Source organism: Convolutriloba macropyga, chromosome 5, assembly GCF_964194025.1.
Source record: "Convolutriloba macropyga chromosome 5, txConMacr16.3, whole genome shotgun sequence".
Lineage (NCBI taxonomy): Eukaryota > Metazoa > Xenacoelomorpha > Acoela > Convolutidae > Convolutriloba > Convolutriloba macropyga.
This window is the reverse complement of record NC_134472.1, coordinates 38893893-38919117: the sequence shown is the minus strand read 5'-3', so window position 1 is coordinate 38919117 and position 25225 is coordinate 38893893. Positions and strand designations below refer to the sequence as shown.

At 34.9% G+C, this 25225-nt stretch overlaps 1 protein-coding gene across 2 annotated transcripts in view; it reads right to left on the bottom strand.

Moving 5' to 3' along the window:
- Positions 1 to 25225, bottom strand: part of LOC142339385 (kinesin heavy chain-like) — a 147624-nt gene that overhangs the window by 68935 nt on the left and 53464 nt on the right. Inside the window, exons 12-14 of one of the 2 annotated variants that reach the window (XM_075389394.1) lie at positions 12279 to 12308; positions 11754 to 11969; positions 11239 to 11645 (exon numbers count right to left, since the gene is read on the bottom strand). In XM_075389394.1, coding sequence (XP_075245509.1) covers positions 11239 to 11645; positions 11754 to 11969; positions 12279 to 12308 — 653 coding nt within the window. The remainder of the gene's footprint in view (positions 1 to 11238; positions 11646 to 11753; positions 11970 to 12278; positions 12309 to 25225) is intronic. The other variant, XM_075389395.1, reaches the window with a different exon arrangement.

Below are 25225 nucleotides of genomic sequence, written 5' to 3'. Positions count from 1 at the left end.
AAAAAAAAGATTTTTGTACAAAAACATTTTTAAGTCCGATTTAATTTGATGGCATTTCGTAGTTGAAGATAACGTACTTCTGTTTCTTAGAGAGAGGCTACAGGGGCTACTATCAATACCAATAAGCATTAGAGATGGTAACTAAGACTTATAGTAACGACGTTCAAATAGCGGGCATCTAAAATTGGGCTTTATGGGTTTATCCCGTTTCTACTTCTGACTTCAATTTTTTTATACTAACTCTGTTCATTTTGAATTGCTTTGCTGAGCAACTGATGTTCCAAATCACTTTTAGCAGAATGAGAGAAGAGAGAAACTAGTCTAGAGAAGTCAAAAAGATATCACGCAAAATGTTGAAAAAGCGGCAAAATGAGGTAAAGCGAAAAATTTTTTTATTCGACGAAGTAAAAAAAAAAATAGGAGCGCTATAATAGCCGGCTGAGAAGATGAGGCGGCTGTTAAACACATGAACTAAAAGGCTACTTCTTGATTCTTAAAGTTAAAATCAAAATTAAAAGTAAAAATGAAGGAAACAAATACATTTCAAAAAATAGCATTCTTGATTTAGACCAAAATACAAAAACAAAATTAAAAAAAATACTAGCAAAATCGGATTAGCATGCGCATAATTTTAGACAACTAACTTACCTCGCCGTAGAAAGAGGCATTCAGTATATAAATTATCCATGTGAAGTTGTCATATGAACTGATATTTGCTAAAACACGGTTGAAAGCTCCAAAAGAAATTAATGGAAAAGCCAAAAAATTAATTAAAAAATCAAGAAATATGTGCTAACTTTGAACTTGACACGCATTATTAGGCTCTGCAAAGCACTGTGGTACTAATTTTCGAGTTCTACATTTCAATATTACGTCAAATAAAAATTACTTCTTCAAAAGAAACAAATTACAAGCCAAAAACGGGGCCAATTAGACGAAAAAACGGCTAAAAAAACTATTATCTATATGTGCCATTCTGTTAAAAAACACTTCAAAGTCGAAAAGTCATTCACTGAACGCAGCGCTCAAGAGACTCCCTCGCTATGAAAAAATTAGGTCACACAGCAATTTTGCTCACTTTCACTTTTAGGTCAAAACGCCGTCTGAACGAATAGTACTTCCGGTTAAAAAAAACCAAGAGGAGACCAATAACAGCCCTAGATATCGCTGTGCGGCTATTAATAAAAAGTAGCAAAGTCAATCACGAAAAAGTTGCTCCAACTAGCAAAAGAATGGCACACGAAAAATAGTTTTTGACCCTTCAATTAAATGGAAGGACAAAAGAAGCAAAATTTTAAATTCCTATAACTAAATTTGGTAAAATACCAAGTTTTGAAAAGCGACATCCTTTATCCAGGTGCGAAAAAATATCAACTTCCCAAATTTGGAAAGTTCCTACTAATGCATATTCCTGCAAAGCAAAATGAGATACAGACTAAAATTGACTGAAAATAATAAAACGGTTACTAATAAAAATTCTGGCCATAACCGCAAAGAACTAGCAATACGTTCAGCTCGATGACTTTTTAAGTCACTCAAATTGATGACCAACGCTTTGCAGCTTTCACTATCATTTTTTAAACATAACCGGCAGATTGCCGGAAAATAGCCGCCGTTGATTCCAATAAGCACGATTGGGATTGAAAGAATAGAAGATATTGAAAAAAAAAGATTTTTGTACAAAAACATTTTTAAGTCCGATTTATTTTGATGGCATTTCGTAGTTGAAGATAACGTACTTCTGTTTCTTAGAGAGAGGCTACAGGGGCTACTATCAATACCAATAAGCATTAGAGATGGTAACTAAGACTTATAGTAACGACGTTCAAATAGCGGGCATCTAAAATTGGGCTTTATGGGTTTATCCCGTTTCTACTTCTGACTTCAATTTTTTTATACTAACTCTGTTCATTTTCAATTGCTTTGCTGAGCAACTGATGTTCCAAATCACTTTTAGCAGAATGAGAGAAGAGAGAAACTAGTCTAGAGAAGTCAAAAAGATATCACGCAAAATGTTGAAAAAGCGGCAAAATGAGGTAAAGCGAAAAATTTTTTTATTCGACGAAGTAAAAAAAAAAATAGGAGCGCTATAATAGCCGGCTGAGAAGATGAGGCGGCTGTTAAACACATGAACTAAAAGGCTACTTCTTGATTCTTAAAGTTAAAATCAAAATTAAAAGTAAAAATGAAGGAAACAAATACATTTCAAAAAATAGCATTCTTGATTTAGACCAAAATACAAAAACAAAATTAAAAAAAATACTAGCAAAATCGGATTAGCATGCGCATAATTTTAGACAACTAACTTACCTCGCCGTAGAAAGAGGCATTCAGTATATAAATTATCCATGTGAAGTTGTCATATGAACTGATATTTGCTAAAACACGGTTGAAAGCTCCAAAAGAAATTAATGGAAAAGCCAAAAAATTAATTAAAAAATCAAGAAATATGTGCTAACTTTGAACTTGACACGCATTATTAGGCTCTGCAAAGCACTGTGGTACTAATTTTCGAGTTCTACATTTCAATATTACGTCAAATAAAAATTACTTCTTCAAAAGAAACAAATTACAAGCCAAAAACGGGGCCAATTAGACGAAAAAACGGCTAAAAAAACTATTATCTATATGTGCCATTCTGTTAAAAAACACTTCAAAGTCGAAAAGTCATTCACTGAACGCAGCGCTCAAGAGACTCCCTCGCTATGAAAAAATTAGGTCACACAGCAATTTTGCTCACTTTCACTTTTAGGTCAAAACGCCGTCTGAACGAATAGTACTTCCGGTTAAAAAAAACCAAGAGGAGACCAATAACAGCCCTAGATATCGCTGTGCGGCTATTAATAAAAAGTAGCAAAGTCAATCACGAAAAAGTTGCTCCAACTAGCAAAAGAATGGCACACGAAAAATAGTTTTTGACCCTTCAATTAAATGGAAGGACAAAAGAAGCAAAATTTTAAATTCCTATAACTAAATTTGGTAAAATACCAAGTTTTGAAAAGCGACATCCTTTATCCAGGTGCGAAAAAATATCAACTTCCCAAATTTGGAAAGTTCCTACTAATGCATATTCCTGCAAAGCAAAATGAGATACAGACTAAAATTGACTGAAAATAATAAAACGGTTACTAATAAAAATTCTGGCCATAACCGCAAAGAACTAGCAATACGTTCAGCTCGATGACTTTTTAAGTCACTCAAATTCCTGACCAACGCTTTGCAGCTTTCACTATCATTTTTTAAACATACCCGGCATATTGCCGGAAAATAGCCGCCATTGATTCCAATAAGCATGATTGGGATTGAACGAATAGAATATATTGAAAAAAAAAGATTTTTGTACAAAAATATTTTTTAAGTCCGATTTATTTTGATGGCATTTCGTAGTTGAACATACTTCTGTTTCTTAGAGAGAGGCTACAGGGGCTACTGTCAACACCAATAAGCATTAGAGGTGGTAACTAAGACTTATAGGAACGACGTTCAAATAGCGGGCATCTAAAATTGGGCTTTATGGGTTTATCCCGTTTCTATTTCTGACTTCAATTTTTTATACCGACTCTGTTCATTTTGAATTGCTTTGCTTAGCAACTGATGTTCAAATTCACTTTTAGCAGAATGAGAGAGAGAGAAACTAGCCTAGAGAAGTCAAAAAGATTTCACGCAAAATGTCGAAAAAGCGGCAAAATGGTAAAGCGAAAAAAAGTTTGACGAAGTAAAAAAAAAATACGAGCGCAATAATAGCCGGCTGAGAAGATGAGGGCGGCTATTAAAAATATCAGAAAATACAATAGCAAATAAGAAAATCAGGTCCCATCAGGGCGATCAAAAATCTACAAAAATGTAGCGTTTCAAGAGCCAGATGTTGCAGTTTGGTCTGGAGAAAAAACAAGCCTTGCATAAATATTGCACAGATATGTCATAATAAATAGTATGAAAATGACAGTGTCTTAATAAGACAACTCAGTACCGTGGCAGCGTGAGTTCTCGTAAAATTATTCGGTTTTTATGCAATGGCGATAACTGCTGTCAATAATTAAAAGTGGATCCAGGAGAATCTTTGCAGACATCATTGCATACAACGTATTGCAAAAACCAACATATTATTGTGCACGAAAACATTGCTCGTTTCAAATACTCACTCTACGCATCCTTAGAATCAGTAAACAATATAAGAATGTAACTTACAATAAATGACATGTACAAAAACTGAAGAAATTGACAAAAATCAGAATATCTTTCTAAGCACTAAGAACCCCATAACTTCCAGCCAAGAATCTTAACTATAGTAGACCATATCACATTAAAAGATATAATATATGTTTCATCGATTTCTTACTAGCAATCAATTAATCTTAAGAATGAGACAAAAGAAAACAAAAAAAAATTGGGCAGAAACTCGAACTATCAAGCTTTCCCAACAATCAAGATTTCACACAGAAAAATATTTGCGGAAAAACGTTTCTAAAACAATGAACATCGCCAGCAGGTTGCGGGAAAAGAACCACCCTTGACGCATATCGTGATTGAAACAGAAAAGGAAAGGATAAAAATTGAAAAATTCTTTCCTTAATGACAAAAAGGGATTATTATTTGGAGTGCAGATTTTACAGCTAAACAATTCGTAAAATCTGGTTTAGCCAGATTTTACAACTAAACAATTCGGATTCTCAAGAAGGCCGTCTGTCTGCTCAAAGTAAAACCAAGCAACAATCGGTCTAATGAACTTAGATAACTGGCTGCACTATGACTTAGGGCCTTAGGGTTTATCCAGTTTCTTTTGATTTTGCTCTTTCTACATTGACAACATTCACTACCGAACGTAATTCAATAAGAGAAAGAATTCTAAATCCAATCCGTTGAAACATAGAGTCAGCTAAGTCAGAGGTCAAAAGTGAAAGTCGTGATTTATGGACAACGAAAAACGTGAACCAAGAAAATAGCGAACTAAACAAAAACATAGCAGGACCATATTCTGGCGCAATTCAAAAACTCTTAGATCGATAATGGACTACCAATGGCTCATGAAAACCAATTGAAAACATACCCGGCCGAAAAATAGCCTCCGCTGATTCCAATAAGCATGATTGGGATTGAAAGAATAGAAGATATTTAAAAAAAGATTTTTGTACAAAAACATTTTTTAAGTCCGATTTATTTTGATGACATTTCGTAGTTGAACATACTTCTGTTTCTTAGAGAGAGGCTAAAGGGGCTACTATCAATACCAATAAGCATTGGAGATTGTAACTAAGACTTATAGGAACGACGTTCAAATAGCGGGCATCTAAAATTGGGCTTTTCTATTTCTGACTTCAATATTTTATACTGACTCTGTTCATTTTGAATTGCTTTGCTGAGCAACTGATGCTCAAAATCACTTTTAGCAGAATGTGAGAAGAGAGAAACTAGCCTAGAGAAGACAACTTATGCTCTCAAAGTTGCTCCCACTGATGAACAGCTTGAATGAATGAAAAATTTCATCTAAGGTTCAATGTATGATTTTAAGGTAAAATTTAAGTTTGACTTACTATCTAAAACTTTGTCTGTATTATGTCCGACACTATTTTCTCTTTCGATACTATCTCTTTCGACATTATCTGCTGCTTTTCTTGATTTTTAAGTGACGTGAATATTCCTGTCTTACACTGGACGCACTTTATAAAGTTTACCCGAATGATACAAAATTTCGATTAGAAAATGGCGAATTCGTGAACTTAATTCAATTTTTGGAGGAAGCATTGAAATTAAAATTTTGGAAAAACTTTGATATTTATTTTGAAATCACCTAATACAAAAACTCTTGCCAAACAACTAAAAAATACAATCTTTAACTCGAATGTTCAATTGTTCCTTTTCTTTGACGATTTTTTATTTTTCGCAGTAGCTGCTGGCAAAAATCTACAAAACCGGAGAAAAACGAATTAATCATTTAAAGTGTAACAGTTTTTATTTATTCTTTCATCTCCGTGGATTCTCCAACTAACCATGAAGATCTTTCCCCAGCCTGTTTGCATGTATCCTGTTTGCATGTTTTAATTGGTAAATTTTTCACCAAAATGTTGTTTTCGCAAGTTGTGTTCGCTTCTTGAAGCAAAAAATTATTTTTTTGATGTTCTACTTAGGTAGTCATTGTTTCAGCACGTTAACATTTTGCAATTGATTCTTTTTGAACATTAATTTTTTGCGTATAGAATTTCGATATTGCGAAATAGATGACAACGCATGTAGTTTCAAAATTGTTAAATAATTTCAAGTTGAACTTTGGGAAAACTACAATAGAATTTTTTACATTAGAAAGCACTCTATCCAAAAAAAAGCTCCAATAAGCAAATTGCTTCAATTTTTTTATTGAATTTTTCCTCTAGTCTCTGTTTCAAAGATTAAAATTTTTGCATTTGATTGTTCTTATAGAACATCAATTTGTCTCCAAGTAAAACGTACCCAGCAGATTGCCGGAAAACAGCAGCCGTTGATTCCAATAAGCATCATATTGGGATTGAAAGAAAAGAAAATATCAACAAAAATCGATTTTTGTCAAAAAAAAACATTTTTTAAGTCAGATTTATTTTGATGGCATTTCGTAGTTGAACAAACTTCTGTTTCTTAGAGAGAGGCTACAGGGGCTACTATCAATACCAATAAGCATTAGAGATGGTAACTAAGACTTGTAGTAACGCCGTTCAAATAGCGGGCATCTAAAGTTAAGCTTTTCTATTTCTGACATCAATATTTTATACTGACTCTGTTCATTTTGAATAGCTTTACTGAGCAACTGATGTTCGAAATCACTTTTAGCAGAATGAGAGAAGAGAGAAACTAGCCTAGAGAAATCAAAAAATTTCACACAAAATGTTGAAAAAGCGGCAAAATGTAAAGCGAAACATTTTTTTGTTCGACGAAGTAAAAAACATAGCAGGACAAGTCCTGAAGTACAATTCAAAGAATTTTCATTGACTAAACACAAAAACTAGACCTAGAAAGGACTATGAGTGAATTGAGAAAACCATTTTTACAAAAATCAGATAAAAAATAAGAAAAAAACAGAAAATCAATGTCAAAATGCCGCATGTGAACAAAAAACCACTAGCGAGAAATGAAAACTTAATTCAAACAAAAAAACTAGGTCTAAAATGAGCTGTGAATGGATTGGGAAAACCATTTAGAAAAAAAAATCCGGTCCAAAAAATCGAAAAAACAGTAAACATCAGAGTGAAATTGTCGCAAAAGAACAAAAAACCACTACCGAGAAACCGAATTTTTGTTCAAACACCATTTTCTCACTCTACTTTAAAATTAGAGCGAAAAAAATAACGCCACAAAGCCACTCGCTTTTTCTCTCCATTTCCTGTTTCGCCATGACCAAAATCACTACAATTTGACTTCAAAAATCATGAAAATGTGTGAACAGATCTTAAAAAAAAAGACAGCGCCCCAATACAATTCAAATTCTTTGAACTGTAAAAAATTAGGAGCGCTTAATAGCCGGCTGAGAAGATGAGTGCCGCTATTAAAAATCATATCCAAAAAAAAACAGTAAACATCAATGTCAAAATGCCGCATGTGAAGAAAAACACTAGCGAGAAAGCGAATTTTCTCAGCCTTTTCTCACTCTACTTTGAAATTAAAGCGGAAAAACACGCCCCAAAAACCCTGTTTTTTTGCCCCATTTCTTGTTTTCTGTCAATCTTCAAAAATCATGAAAGATTTGCGTGACAAGATCTGAAAAAGGCAGCGCCCCAATACAATTCAAAATCTTTCAAATCTAAATAAAAACAGCCGGATCAGTCCTGAATTACAATTTAAGAGATTTTCAGAGCATCAAAATTTCACATTCGGACCAAGAAATGCAACAGAGAAGCCTCAATTGGAACAACTTCAATGCACGTTGTCAATCCGAAACATGTGAAGCTTAGTAAAAAAGACAGAAATTAAAACAAAACAAGGCCACTAAATTATACTAAAAAAAATAAGAATACGATTGGTCAATGGAAACTAAAAATTGAACCCAGGACGGGGCAGGATCAGTCCAAATTACAATTCAAAGAAAGGGACAAACAGAAGACAAGACTATCATTCTCCTTGAAAGTGCAGCCTCCAATAATGAGCAAGTCACAAACCAAGGCATCCACGAAAGTAAACATAGCTAGCATACTGCCGGAAAATGGCGACCGTTGACGCATTTGATGCTCAACGGGATTGAAACAAGAAACGAAGAGACAAATTGACCGATTTTCTGTTTTGTATTCAGTGACAAAAAGTGTTCTAATTCGGCGTGCACTTTCAGTTAGATTGGAAAACTATTTTTAATTCAGCTTCTAAACTGAAAATTAATATGCTTAATACGAATATCAGCACTAAGACTATCGGTTCATCCCGCTTCTTTTGATTTTGCTCTTTTGACTTTGACCGTACACAATAGATTGTGTAATTCAATGCGTGAAAAATTTGAAATCCATTCAGTTGAAACAGTGAGAGTGAAATAAGTCAAAGTCAAACGTGAAAATCCTGACTTATGAAAAACTTGATCAAAAGGCAAAGCGAATTAAAAAGGACAGCGCCTAAATAATAGCCGTTGAGAGGCTAACAGCGGCTATTAAAACGATTCAAACATGACCCATTAGAAATCCTAAGAACATAAAGTGAGAGAAAACCAAACAAAACTATCAACGATAGCAAAATCTAAGTGTCAAATCCGTTAAAACCTTCAGTTGATTTTAAAAATTAGCTTAAATCAAAACTGCCCAAATATCGCAGGCAAATTGCCAAAAAATAGCCGCAAAAGCTTCGCAGATCTGCAGTATAAAAAACAGAAAAAACAGACCAAAAAAACTCCTCTTTTCGTTAAAGGCCGAGATGATATGTTTTGATTAAGAATCAGTATAAATTACTGCTGCCTCTATTAGCTGCTCTTAAATAACCTTCATTTAGAGTGACACATTCACTTGACCTTATCTCTTTGAATTAAAGTAAATAAAAGTCTATTTCAAAGTGAGGAACTCATTTTTGAGAGTGAGGTAAGTCAAGTGTGACCAAAATCTTAATCACGCAAATGAACAAAACAACTCGTTCCACAAAGAGAAAATGACGTCACTCACGCAATTCAGTTGAATTTGCATGAACGACTGAACAAAAAGCAGTTTGTGACGTCATATGGTCATAACAAAAATCTTGACGAAAAAAAACCAAGAGAAGGCTAATAGTAGCCCCAGCTATCGCTGTGCAGCTATCAATAAATTGGTCAATGAGATCTATCATTAATGAGACGAAGTGACAGAAGTACTAGACAACGAAAAAGGCAGAAACTTAAAAATATTCTCTCCAATGGAAATCGTGAAAACCGTTGGAAAAAACAAAAATAAAAATGTGACGCATAAAAGAGCTACGTAGAGCTGTCCATAATGAGGAGGAATTGTAAAACAATAAAAATTACAAAAGAAAAATGCAAAAATTCATCAAATTTCTTTGAAAACAAGTCCAACACAAGTATCACATCAGCCGTTGTGATGAAGGCAGCTATTAATACAGAGAGCAATTTTCTTAAAAAATATACAAAAACTGCTAAAAAAAAACGTTGCAAAATTAATTGCTGGGCTTTGAAAAATTGTCCCGTTTACTTTGATTTTGCGATTTTGTCCTTGACCGTATTCACTGTATTGTGTAAATTTGTTTTGAATTTATTCAAGTCAATTCAATTGAAACAGTGAGGTTAGTCAGACGTCGAACGTGACAGTCGTGACTTATGTAGGAAAACGAAGTTAGAAAGAAGGGCGCCCAAAAAATAGCTGTGGCTGTTAACAGAAAATAAGAATTTTAAATTAAAACCAAATTCTTCCTAATTATTGAATATTTCATGCCTTAGTATATGTAAAACCTTATGATCACTTTCAATAAGAGTTTAGAAGGGTGTAGGTACAGGTAGAAGTTTCATGCACAGGTAGAATGTAGCGGCGTGGTAGAAGTCATCAAAAAAGTTAAACTTTGGCTCTTGAGCGCGCGACAAATTGTGGATACCAAATTCTGTAAGACTAATTATTTTTTAAGAAGCTATAATGAGACTACCACTAGCCTCATTATCACTTAGCCGCTATTAACATTAATAATCAAAAGAAAGGAGAAAAACCGCTATCACTCATTTATCATTTTGGATGCTATTTAAAAAAATGACGAACAGAATTGAAAAAGCGATTTCATCGCACTTTTGGACTGCTATTATTGAACTTCCGCAATTAAACATAACCCACTAATGTTGAGCGAATTGGTCTCAAACGACTGGGAATTGGCTCGCTTCAACAGTAGCTAGCTATGTTTCAGAGAGGCTCACTTTAGTTTAATTGAAGCGGCGTGCGGTAAGTGCGGCGGGTGGTGGTGTCACCTCGCTGGGTCACGGATGGAACCAAGTGCAGGGGATGGGGACTTGGTGGGTGGGGTTGGGGGCTGATGTGAAGGGGGTAAAACTCTAAGAATGCCCTTCACACCGTGAGTTGATGTCTGCAAAACAATTTAGGTGAACTGCACAGAATCTACTCAGCCGAAATGCTCTAACAGCTCTAAATGCCCTCCGGGCGTTATCTATTTATCCGGTTTTTGAGGACAAAGAGTCAAAAATGTCAGTCGAAAAATTAGGTTGTGAGCAATTAAAAAACTGCTTTGAAAAAGCCGCACTGGATCAAAAAAATTCCCTGGCTTAGTGAAAAATTTTCATATCAACTTTTATCGCTCTCTTTCAAAAAAAACCATGCACATAAAACCACTCCTCTCTCTCTCTCTCTCTCTCTCTCTCTCTCTCTGTTCTTCAGCGATTTGATCTAAAGGCTTTATTTTCACGCATTTCACTTGCTGTTTCAAACACACTCAACAAAAATACCGATCAAAAAAGGCGCTCCACAATACTCCTTTGCGAGTAGTAAAAAGACAGCGCCCCGATACAATTCAAGTTTATTGAATTGTAAAAAAATAGCCCCGCTATATTAGCCCGCTGAGAAAACGATGGCCGCTATTAAACAGCAAAACAAAAAGACGCAAGAAAGCAACAATTGCTTCAAACTTCGGTCGAGAGCAATGAATCAGAAAAGCTGTAAGATAAGCGGGCTAACTGTCGGAAAAACGACTGTTGAAAAATCGATAGTTCTGTTCCCCCAATCCAAATAAATTCTGTCCAGTAAAATTTTGTTGCGGTACGCGTTAGCTTAACGTAGAGTCAGCTGATTAGTGATTAAAAGGACGCAATTAACATACTGTAGAAGCTGCAACTTCTGTGTCTTCTCAGCCTCATCTCGCTTCACCATTTCCAGCTCTTTAGTGGCAGATTGGTGTGCTAAACTCAAAGACTGCAACTCGTGTCTTACTGCATCCAGTGCCCGACCCTTCTCGCCCAACTCATCTCGGAGATGGGCCACTTGTTTGGCATGGTTCTCTCGGTGGCTTTCCAGTTCGCGTTCCAGATTAGAGCGCGTTTCGTCTGCACTTTTCAACTTGCCCTCTTTTTCTGCCAAGGTTTTCTCGGCTGAACTCCTTTCTTGAAGTTCGGCTGCTCGCAAGTGTCGGATTGTATCGTCTTTCTCATCAATATCTGCTTCCAGCTGTCGTTTCTCTTTCTCCAAATCAGTGATCCCGGCCTCCATGCTTGACACTCTGGCCTCCAACTGTCAACAGGCATCACATTTATCGAATGTGGAAAATGACCACTTCATGATAGATTTACTTTAGGTTTACCACAGATTTAGGGAGTTACATTCATATGTTGGTCTCACCTGTTGCACTTGCAGCCTGGCCTTTCCCAGTGAGTCATCGGACTCGGTCAATCGGTCTCTAGCCTCCGTACGTGCCTGTTCCAGAGTCGAGTTCTGACTGGTCAAATTCTTAATCTCACTTTTCAGTTTGTTCACACAGATTCTGGCGACTGTGAAGTCTTCCTCCATTTTACCAGCCGGATTGGAAGCACCACCAGGACCACTTCCACCCAATTGCTGGAAACCGAAAACATGACAGATTAGACACTTCAAACCACAAACGTTTCGAGGAGATTCTAACAAGCATGGAGCAACAGAGATAGACCATCAGCTCGTCAGCAGAATAGTTCCTCGCGCAGCAGCGCAGCTTAACAAGAAATGCTTTCACCATCAGCGTTTAGTAAAGCCAGTGCTAGGAGCCACCTGCAAATCAAGTAGCTCAGTCGAGGAATGGGTGGGTACTCAGTTCAGACAATCGACAGGATAACTAACATAAAGTGTTGACCAACAACCGCATTTGAGTGCGCACTATTTGTGGATGGTTACCTTGTGAGCAATGTCGATAGTTATCGCCTCCTACGACCATACACATGCAATATTGAACTTCAATCAACAACGTACAATAAAGACTATAAAGACTAAAGCAGATAAACCATAGCTGAAAGCGACTACCATTAAGTGCAATCACCAATCTTTCACTTTACGCGAAAATCAAATTGAGAAAAATTTAACCACGCAAAACCACACTCCACTTCCTGCTTCAGCGTGACCAAATTCACCGCTCAAAAACGACCGAAAAAAAGCGAACAAACTGTCAAGGAAAACATAAACAAGAGCCAACGTTAATGACTAAGACTAAAAAACGCCAATAACAAAAACAAACAAAATATCAATCGATTCGAGAAAATTTCTTGGAGAAAACAATTGTTTAACACAAAAACAATAAATAAAAGACTAAATGCATTCTATCAAACCTACTAGAACGCTAAACATAACCAAATAACGTCGGTGAATTGCTCTGCAACGACTGGCGAGAGGTTGGCTTGGACAATATCAAGTTGCCGCTTATGGAAGCTAACTTTAGCTAATTGTGCGGTGAGAAGTTGGGATAATAATGGGGGTATGGGGTGGGTGGGCGGTGAAATGGGCGGAGGGGTGAAGTGGTAGTGGGGGTTAAGTGAGGGGGGGGGGGGGGTTAAATGGGAGGGGACAACTCTAGGAAACGCACACCATGAATTCATGTCTTTTAAACAGTTTGGGTGAATGACATACTAATTAACCACTGAGCTGCAAGCCTCGAAAACAATTTGACGCTCTGCATTTTTCGTTTTCCCGTTTTTAAGGACGAACAGTTAAATGGTCAGACGAAAAAAAAACGATCGGACGAAAAGTTGGTAGTACGCAAAATCGCATTAAAAAGACACGCATGACTAGTATAATTGCCGCAACCTTCGTTTGAGAACAATTAAAAGCAAATGAAAACCCGAATAAACCCTTCTAAAACAGTAAATAGTTGAAAACAGCTCCAGAATGCCTTAAATCAGAATGTTCATTCTAATATATTAAACTACTATTGAGCACCCTGGAAATCATCAAAAATACGACACCAAAACAATTGGACCAAAACAGTTACAGTTTATTCATTAAATGTAGAAAACCACACCTGGCAAAAAAAACATTTGCCAGAACTTTATAAGATTCAATATGGTGAAATCGGCCTCTAAGTTGGAGGACAATACGATTAACATGTCACTTAGCATTTTCTCAAGAAACTTAGATAACTTAAATGACTAAGTCATAATTCCCTTAACATCCGGGTTTTTCTAGTTTTTCCAGTTTCTTGCGATTTTGCTTCTTTGACTTTGACCAGTTCAATATATTTTGCGGAAATTTGTTGAATCAATTTTTAAACTCCATTCAGTCAAAACAGTGAGTCAAGTAGGTAACGTCAGACGTGCAAATTGAGTCTAATGTAAAACAAAAATTTGAACCGAAGTTGAAGCAAATTCAAAACAAGAGAGCGCCTAAATGGTCCACTGCGCAGCTGCCAGGCGGCCATTAAAAATTTCCGTTTATACTCCAATTTGCTGATTTCGTTTAACATTCATGGTATTCATGGCATTCAGTGTACAGGTTAAGCCTTCTATAAATATATGTTAAAAAGCGTGACGAAAAAAAAACAAAGAAAAAGTGAACTCAATTTTAAACTGAAAAGAACTTCAATTTGAAATCAATATTAAAACTTAAAGAACTAACGTCCAGCGCAATGCACCCAAATGAGTCGAGCGGTTGGCTTCGGTCGTAGCCAGCTGGGGTTTAGGGATGCTAGCATGGGGGGAATGTGAGTTTCAGGGGCCGGGATGGGGGTAAGCGTGCGGGGTTAGATTGAATGAGACGGGGATGAATGGAGAGGTGAACAATTGGAAGGTGGGGCGGGGGGGGGGGGGGGTTTGAACAATTGGGGGGATGTTTGGAGGGCTGGACAAAGGGGGTCCAATTCGCAATATTGAGGAGGGTAGACGGGACGGGGGAGTGTGAGGAAGACTGATATTTTATAAAAGCTACAAACTTCGCACGAGGGCATTTAAAATAGGCAGAAAAAATAAAAATTGGGCGAAATCTGAATAAAATTTCTTTAAAAAAAGTGATTGATAAGGCAAAGTTGAAGTTTAAACATAGCTGGCAGATTGCCAGAAAATAGCCGCAATAGATTCGTAGATCGGCAGTCTAAAAAAACAGTAAAAAAGACAGACCAAAAAAATTCGTCTTTCATTGAAGGCTGATATGTTATATTTTGATTAAAAATCTGTATAAGTTATTGCTGCCTCTATTAGCTGATCTCAAATAACCTTCATTTAGAGTGATACACACTCATTTGACCTTATCTCTTTGAATTAAAGTAAATAAAAGTCGATTTCAAAGTGAGGAAGTCACTTTTGAGAGTGAGGTAAGTCAAGTGTGACCAAAAATTTAATCACGCGCATGAACAAAAAAATCGCTCCACTAAGAGCGAAAAATGACGTCACACATGCAATTCAATTGAAACTGCATGAACGAATGAACAAAAAATGGCTGTGACGTCATATGGTCGTAACAAAAATCATGACGACGAAATAAAAAAAACCAAGAGAAGGCCAATAATAGCCTCAGCTATCGCTGTGCGGCTATTAAAAATGAACTGCTAAAGTTCAGAAGACTAACAAAGACTACCCATAATTTCAAAATAGCACTTGCTAAAATGGCATCAAAAACATTAAAATGAAAAAAAAACCGATACATACAAAAAATCAATTTGACAGAAAACATACGACAAACATAGCCAGCAGATTGACAGAAAATAGAATTCCTTGACCTCATTTGGAATTAAAACAAGAAACCTTTTCCAGCAGGCTTAGAAGATTGATGTACAACTTGTATTTACAACGAGGAAACTCAACAAACCTAGCAGATTGCAGGAAAAAGCCACCATTGATTCCCATAACGCCTATTGGGATTGCAGGAACAGAAAAACAATGATAATTGATTGTTTTACAAAAACATTTTTGGATGCGAACTATTTCGATGGCATTTCGTAGTTAGATATGCTCCTGATTCTTAATGAGACAATTCAGGGGCTAGCATCAATGCAAAATCGCATTAGAAATGTTAAGTAAGAACCCAATGCAAGGAGCTGGCATCGAAAACTTGGTTTTATGGTTTTATCGCGTTTCTATTTTATTTTGTTCGCAGAATGAAACTAGCCTAAGTCAAAGAGATTTCAGGCAAAATGATTATGAATCTGTTAACTAAGGTAAAGCGGAACAAATTTTAGTCGACTAAGTAAAAAAAAAACCATAGCAAGAAGTCCCGAGTTACAACCCGAAAAATTTAATTCATGACCAAAATTGAGCAAAAATTAACAATCTTAACACAATTAGAAAAGTTTTTTTCCGGGACTTAGTTTTTTAAAAATTGCTAAAAACAACACATTGTTAAAATACTGACTCTACGCATCCTTAGAATGAGTATACAATACAACAAACTTGTAAGAACCGGTGAAATACAAAACAGCCAAAAACTAAACAAATTGGTAAAAATCAGAATATATTTCTAAATAAAAAGAACCCCATAACTATAAACCACGAAACTTAACTATAGCATAACATATCACTATAGAAGACATCAAATATGTTCATCAATTTCTTTTTAGCAACCAATTAATCTTGTAATGATACTTAAGAAACAGATAAAAAAAAGAATAGGGCAAAAACAATGAAAACCTATAATTCTTTTTGGAAAACGTAGAGAATAAAAGTAACAGATACCAATAACTATAAACTGAACCGATTATTTCGTTAAATAAAGCATCTCTGGCAATCGATGAGATATGTGAACAGTGAAATTCATAGATAAGACAATAGTGAACAAAAAAATCACAAAGCTCAAATGCCAACGTTCAAGGGCTAGTAATGCCAAAACAGATGCGTTGTGGATACTGATTCTGTTCACTTACCTGCTTGTCCCATTTTTGAGAACGAAAAGTCAAAGGGTTAGACGAAAAATCCGTCAAGCGACAAATTGCAATAACAAAAAGACAGCAAGACTAATATAAATGCTACAAACTTCGTTTGAGAGCAATTGAAAACGATATATTGACAGCATCTATCGGTTTTAGATTTGATGTGTATGTATTATGACACATAGCTTGCTTAGCAACTTTTGAAATTTATATTTAGAGGTGTCAGATTACACAGATTTGGAGCCCGATTTATGCACACTAACATTTCGCGTATAATGCATTTGGTGTATGCATTCAATTTTACACATCAACTGAATGCAGAAGTTACTTTGTGAGTGGGGTGAATAAAAATTTCATTACATAATTGACCAAAAAGTTGAATCAAAAGAGTACAAATGACGAGTCAAACAATGTCATCCGCATAGCGACAGAAGTCGCAGAAATGAAGTCGAATGGCAGGAAGAATCTTCGACGTTTTTAACAAATTGTCGGATATGTCAGTTTATGTTCTACAAATGACAACCAAACGATTGAGCACTGAAAAAACACCCATGAGCACAAGAAATGCAAAGAAAAACATAGCCGGCAAATTGCCGGAAAATAGCCGCTGTTGATGCACACCGGGATTGAAACAGAAAACGAAAAAAAAGAATAAATAAAAATTGACTGACTTTTCCTAGGTTTCAAAAAGTTCTACTTCGGCCTGCAGTTTTAGTTAGATTCTAAAACTGTACTTAATTCAGCTTCTAAACAAAGTAATTAAGCTTAATAATAATGTCAGCGAGCAATCCCTCTAATGAACTTTGATAACCTAATGCACTAAGACTTAGAGACCGGGCTTTATCGGTTTATCCCGCTTCTTTTGACTTTGACAGTATTTACAACATTGCGTAATTCAAGGCCTGAAAAATTCAAAATCCATTCAGTTGAAACAGTGAGGGAGGTAAGTCAGAAGGCAAGCGTGAAAATCGTGATTTATGTAAAACGAAAAACGTGATCATAAAGCGAATTTAAAAATATAAAATAGCAAGACAAGTCCTGAAATAATATCCAAAGAATTGAATTGAAAGCTTAAAACTGTATCTGACCAGCAGATCTATCGAAAATGCCAGTCAAAAAGACCAGCAGTCTGAGAAACTAAAAACTAAACAAAAAATAATCATTGCTAAAACTCTTGAAGAGTTTTTCCAGAAGGCTAAAACTTATCAATTAAAACGCACAAGCCTCAAAAGGGATTATTTCCTAATAACGACAGAATGAATCATTGGAGAAAAATGACAAACTTTTTATAAAGAAAATTGCAAAAAATGTTCAATGTTTCTAAAGTTCCTGGAATTAATATGTTAAAAACTATTTTTTGACTCTCGGATTTGTCCAAAAACCCCACTGCAAAACCTAGAAAAATTTTATTCGCCCATGAAGGTTGAGAAACTCTGAAAATAATTTTAAAAAATTCAAAAAACTTGAAAACAATAGCAAATTATAGTCAAATGTTGCTAAAACTCGTTATATTAGTATCTTCAGAACCATTTCATTGTTTTCGGAAACTATCCAGTAAAAAAATTCAAAGCCTAGAAAGCTTCACTCGCATATAAAAATAGATAGAATCGGAAAATAATAATTTTCAGAAAATTATAAAATTCAAATTTTAAAACAAAAAACGCAAATTTAAAATGTTGAAAACCAAATCAATTCAACTAGCAATCATTCAGTAAAAAATTATCAAACCCTAGACGACCTTCTTTGGCCCCTGGGGCCGGAAAATGACAAAATTTTCCAAAAAATCTTGATAAAAATTTCACGTATTATAAAAGAAAATTGCTAAAATTTGTGATACTAAAATGTTTGAAACTATTTCATTTTCTATGAAAAATTTTCACTGTGCTTTTATCAGACCATAGAGGAGGTTTTCTGGTCCTTGAGGCAGGAAAAACTCAAACAATGACACTTCAGAAAAAAAACTTGAAAAAAATTGATGAATTTCGTGATATTTACATGTTGAAACCCACTCCATTACCACTCGCAATTATGCAGTAACATATTATTAAACCCTAGAGGAGACTGATTGGCACCTGGGCCTCGACACACTCAAAAATCACATAAAGAACAAACCATTTTTTTAATTAGCTTAAATTTTCGTGTTATGTTTGGAATATATATATAGCACACAATATATAGCACACAAAATAGTCGCAAAAAGTAATTACGTCTTTCAAAAACCCTAATCAACATTTAAAAACCTCAATTTTAGACTGGTCCAACAACAAATTTGGAAAATGACATTTTGGGCTCAAATACGGCCTTCCCAGTAGCTTCAACACTCTAAGCATTTGAACTGTAACTAAACGCTGATAAGGACCTCTAATGGAACTTGATGCCCGCTGAGCTTTACCTGTTCATCCCGTTTTAAAAGCTAAAAGTCATGAAAAAGGGTATGAAAACAAAAAAAGACAGAGCACAAATACAATCCAATTCATGGATTGTAAAAAGATAGCTCCTAAAAAAAGCCGCCGGGAGGTTGACGGCGGCCATTAATAAAAAATACTCGGCAAATTACCAGGAAACAGCCAACATCAATTCCCACAACCCCGAGTTAGACTGAAACGAAAAAAATGGGAAAACTTATTATTGTAAAACTTTTCAAAAGTGCGAATTATTTTGTTGTTAGGCATAATCCTGTTACCCAATAAGAGCACACAGGGGCTAGTATCGATGCCAAAGAGCATTCGAGATGGTAAGTGTAACTTATTAGTACAAACTTCAAGTAGAGGGCCTCTAAATTTCGTCTGTGTTTATCCCGTTTCTGTTTTTGATTTCGATTTTATGACTCCATTCATTTTAGATTACTTTGCTTTACTAATGTTTAAAAAAACTTTTAGCCGAATGAGCGAAGAATGAGACTAGCCTGAAGAAGTCACAGATTTTCAGCAAAATGTTGAACAAGTTGTGAACTAAGGCATTTTTATTCGAGGAAGTAAAAAAACGTAGCAGGACAAGTCCTGAAATACACGTCATAGAATTGGTCATAGAAACACACGTCATAAAAAATTCAAAATTTTAGAGAAACTAAAATATTCAAATGAAGTAAAAAAATATGATCATTGCTAAAATTCTTGACCCTTTTACCCTAAAGGCCAAATTTGATCCAATTACATAAATGCATAAAACCACGCACAAGCCCTAAAAGGGGTTTATCGGCCACTGAAGATATAATTTTTTTAAAAAAAATTGAAAACAATAGCAAATATCACTGAAATATTGCAGAACTTCGAGATTAAGATAACTTCAAATTATTTCAATGTTTTCATAAAGATCGACAAAGCCGGAAAAACATAAAAAAATGCAAATTTTATCAAAGAATTGCAAAAATTCTTGTTATTAAAACGTTAAGAACCATCCCATTGCCACTAAAAGTTTGATAGTAACCTATCAAAACCCTACGGGAGGTTACCTGTCCCTTGAGTCGGAAAAATTGAAAACTGACATAAAATATTCAAAAAAATCAAAATTGCAAATTTTATCACAAACTGCAATATTTCGAGCTTTGATGATGAAAACCAAGCCATTGCAACTAAAAACTATCCAGTAACCGCTCGATAAACGATTCATTTGCTCACAGAGATCGAAAATTCAATTGTCCCTTAAACATCGATGAACTCAAAAAATGACGAAAAGTTCCAAAAAAATGAAAATTGCTAGTTTTATTTTTAAAAAGATTGCTGAAATTCGTAATAATAAAAATTTGAAAACCATTCCATTACCACTAGAAACTTCAACAAAGTACAAACATTTTCAAAAAACTTGCTAAAATTTGCAAGTTTTATCGAAAAATTGCTAATATTTGAGATAATAAAATGTTAAAATCTTTCTATTGCCAATAAAAATTTTACAGTATTCTATTAGAAAGCCCTAGAGGAGGTTCCTTAGTCTCTGGTTCTGAAAAAACTAAAAAAAGAACTTTATTAATTAAGGTTCCATTATCAGAACATACACCGCAAAAAAAACATTAATGAAGAGTATTTCTAGCTTGCACAAGACTACTAGGAGCTTGAGCAAATGTCAGTCGAGTTCCTGTTTTGAGAAAAAATCTCAAAAAAAGGACAAAAACAAGAAAAACATCAAAATTTTGTGGTCAAAAAGTACGACGGTGATCTTTTCACCTTAAAATAAGACGTTCCCAGTAATTAGAGTACATTAAGCAATTTAAAGACAACTAAATCCAGCTGAGGGCCTCCAATGCAAGTTAATAACCGCCAAACATTACCTGTTTAGCTCGTTTTTAAAGCTAAAATAAGTCAGAAAAACGTTCGAGAACATCCCAAAAAGACAGCACACCAATACAAAACAAATTTTTCCTAATGAAAAATCAGGCGCGCAATAATAACCTGTTGACAATCTGAGAGCGGCTATTAAACATGAGCAGAAAAATTATTTAAAAAAACTCGGAATTCGTTGATTCATTTTGTAGAAAATCTGGCCTATTAACAATCTTCTTTCTTCATTTAGTAATATTAACCCCAGCAATATCCAACTAAAACAATATTTAAAAAATATTCTGAAAAACAAGCATTAGGCAAAAAAGACTTCAAAAAGAAAATAACCAAACTTTTTGAAATTTCTTCAAATAAAACAAACTTAAATTAATATCAACAACATCAGAAGTTCACAGAAATCATTACAAAAAGTACGTTTAATGAAAAAAACTAGCACAGACAGTGAAAAGCATAAAAATACAAAACCGCAATAAAAACACCTAAAAAGCCAATTCACAAAATAGCTCAGGATTACAACTGGAAGTTTTATATATCATTGAGCTGGTTAAAAGGTCTCAAATATAGTTAATTGTTAACATCGTTTAGAAAACTACTTTACCTGATGCAAATTTCTCGCTGCCTCCCTCTCACCCTCTCTCTCTCTCTCTCTCTCTCTCTCTCTCTCTCTCTCTTTATCTCTTTCATTCTTTCTCTCTCTCTCTCTCTCTGTCTGTCTGTCTCTCAAATAAGAGTTCTGATTTTAAAAAAATGACACGTCGGAAAAACTTGCTCTCGAACGACAGGTGGGCCAATTTTATTCAAAGATGTCTGTAGCCTACATACTTTATATGTACAAAAAATTACGCCTGAGGAGGGGTTCCAACCGCGACCTCCCTATGTACTAGACACGCAAATTACGCCAAAATTCAAGATGTCAAGGGTGAAACATAAACCGACAAATGTCGGAAGAATTGCTGTTGAACGACAGGCCAGGCAATTTAATTCATGGTCTTTAGTATAGATCAATTTTTCTTTATGGGTGCAAAAACCTCGACCCCACCGGGATTCAAACCACTAACCTCCCGATCCATGACCACCCGCACTAACCACTACGCTACGAGTTACTTAATTTTCCTATGCTGCAACCGATTTTATATTAGCAACAAGCTTTACTTCAGAGCACTAGAGATCACTCAAAAACCACTGCGCTACGAGTCACTTAATTTTCCTATGCTGCAACCAATTTTATATTAGCAACAAGCTTTACTTCAGAGCACTAGAGATCACTAAAAAATGATGAACGAAAACTTGAGAAGTCAAAGAATGTTCTAGAAGAAAAACGCAAATTGTCAAGAGAAAAATTTGCACAAAAAAAGACACACGTTTACAATAATTGCTATGAACTGCGTTCAAGAGCAATTAAAAAGTCAGAAGTGCATTAATTTTCACATCGTGCTTTACCGTACTTTGACCGTATTCACTACATTGCCTAACTTAGCGAGTGAAAGAATTTAAAATCCATTCAGTTGAAACAGTGAGTGAAGTAAGTGAGAAGTCAAACGTGAAAATCGCGACTTATGTAAAACGAAAAACGTGAAACAAGGTAAAGCGATATTAAAAAACAGCAGGACAAGTCCCGACGTACAATTCAAAGAATTTTCATCGACTAAACAAAAGACTTGACGGACTAGGACGGACTATGAGTGAATTGGGAAAATCATTTCCAAAAAAAAATCAGATCAGCAAAAAACAGAACATCAAAGTTAAAATGCCGCATGTGAACAAAAAATCACTAGCTAGAAAGCAAATTTTTGTTAAGCTAATATTGAAAAATTTGAGTAAAAAAAATTCACGCCACAAAACCACTCGCTTTTTCGCTCCACCTCCTGTTTCGGCGTGAGCAAAATCACTGCATTTTGATTTCAAAAATCATGAAAATGTGTGAACAGATCTTTAAAAAAGACAGCGCCCCAATACAATTCAAATTGGAATTGTAAAAAGCAGAGCGCCTAAATAATAGCCGTTGAGAGGCTGACGGCGGCTATTAAAGACAAGACAAAGGAAATTAAAGACGAAAGAAAAAGTCTCGCATCGCAAAATTTTCTAAATTGTGTAATTTCTCAAAAAAAAACTTTCTTTTTTTCTAAATTGTGTAATTTCTCACAAAAAATTTTCTTTTTAGCAAAAACTGTAATAATCTGGCAATTGGAAATGCCTACAAGCATTCAAGCTGTTTATCTAGTTCCAAAATTAGACCAAAAAATTTGAAGAGCCAGTGAAAGCAGCTTAACATTATAGCCTATCCAATCTTTTAAAGCGGAAAACCCTCGCTTATAAAAATTTATCCATACCTCAATTTATCGATTTTTAAAAAACTAGTGGTATGAAAAAAACACTCTTTTTGCTCCACTCTTCAGAAGTGAGCAGCAGTAAAACAATGTTTTTCCCTTCCTGCATCCATTTCACTCTGAATTATTGATTAAACATAGCCGGGAGAATTTTTGTATTGTAAGAAAGAGCACAAATACAAGTCAACATCTTTGAATTATAGAACATAGCCGGCAGATTGTCGCAAAATAGTTGCGATAGACATTATGGCCTTTTATGAAATTAAACAACTAAAGATCGACCACCAGTCCTTTAACAGACCAGTCGAGTTTTTGGGTTAGATTCGGACTGTCAATTTTGACACATATGGTCTATAAGGAAAAAGCCCTGAAGGAGCTTTTTCAAAATTGATAGTCAAAATCCAAAACACAACAATAATACACAAGAATTAGGGCATATAAGTTTGTCACTACTTAGATGTACACGATTGATCTTCAACTAGTAAATGTTCGCAAAATTTAAAAGTTCCATAAGTGAGTTCAGAAGTCATTTTTTAGTGAGGTAAGACACGCAATTGACCTAAAAGCAGAAATGACGTCATGCACATAAATTTTAAATGCAACGCAGTAGAAGTCACTGAAGTCATTGAAAAAGTCAATTCCAAGAAGTCAGGTTGTAAAAATAATCGATGGAAATGACGAATTAAAAAACAGAGCAGGACAAGTCATGAAATACAATCCAAAGAATTGAACCAAAAAGACCTAATGTACCTGACCAGCAGATAAATTGAACAATCGCAGCCAAAAAGAAAATCTCAAAAGTCGGGAAACTAAAAGAATCTCAACAAAACAAACTCAACAAAGCAAATCATTGCTAAAACTCTTGAAGCTTTTAACCGGAAGGCTATATATGACACAATATAATATACTCATTAACTCACACACAAGCCTTCAAAGAGAAAAATTTACAACAAGATAGATAAACTCCAGAAACCCGACAAATGCTTCAAACTGAGAAGTGCAAAATTTAAAGAAAGTTCAGAATTTCTCTGGAAAAAATGTTTAAAACCATTTTTGACTCTGGAGTTCTGTCATGTAACCTATCTGCAAGACTTCAAAAAGTGTCGTTGACCAGTAAAGATAGTTAAACTCAAATAAGAAAAAATTTTAAAAATTTAGACTAAAAACCAATTATTTGCCAATAGAAACTATGCAGTAACATACAAGCAAACCCTATAAAGGTTCCCTGGCCACTGAGGAAAAAATAATTTTTCAGAAATTTTTTTAAGAATTTTTAAAAATCGATTTAAATCAATAAAATTAAATCCTAAACTACATTGCCAATTACAACTAGAAACTACACAGTAACCTATTATCAAAACCTAGAGGAGATTCCTTGGCCGCTGAGGGTAGAGAAACCTAAAAAATGACATGAATTTTCAAAAAATTTGAGAAAAAAGTTTTAATTAAACAAAATTGCTAAAAAATTGAGATAATAAAATGTCTAAAACCAATTCCGTGGCCAAAATAAATTTTCAGTAAGCTATTATCAAATCCTAGATGAAGTTTTTAAGCTCTGGGGCTGAAAAAATTTCAATAATGACAGTTTCAGAAAAATTGATAAAAACTGCAAGTTTTGTAAAAAAAAAATAAAATTCGTGATGTTAAAATATTGAAAACAATTGCAATACCACTCGAAACTATGCAATAACCTCTTAATAATCCCAGGAGGAAATTTCCTGACACCAAAGGCTGAAAACCTCAAAACCGCCAAAAATTTCAAAAAAAAAATACAAAATTAACCAAATTAGTAAAAATTTGGGTGTTCATGTTTGAAGTACCAAAATATGTATCTCTTAAAATGGCCATTAAAATAAACATACCCGGCAGATTGCCGGAAAATAGCCGCCGTCGAATCCCATAACTCTATTGGGATTGAAAGAAAAAATATATCAACATAAATTGATTTTTGTGAAATATTTTTAAGTGCGATTTATTTTGATGTCATTTCGTAATTGAACATACTCCTGTCTCTCAGTGAGACGCTACAGGGTCTAGTATCAATAACAATAAGCATTATAGATTGTAACTAAAACTTATGAGAACAAAGTTCAAGTACCCGGCATCTAAAAATGAGCTTAATGGGTTTATCCCCTTTCTATTTCTGACTTTCATTTTTTTATACAGACTTTCTTCATTTTGAATTGCTTTGCTGAGCAGCTGCTGTTTAAAAGGACTTTGAGCAGAATGACAGAAGAGTGAAACAAGCCTAGAGAAGTCAAAGATTTTACGCAAAATGTCGAAAAAGCGGCGAAATGGGTAAAGCGGAAAAAAAGTTCGACAAAGTAAAAACATAGCTGGTAGATTGCCAGAAAATAGCCTCAATAGCCTCGTAGATCTGCAGTCTAAAAAAAC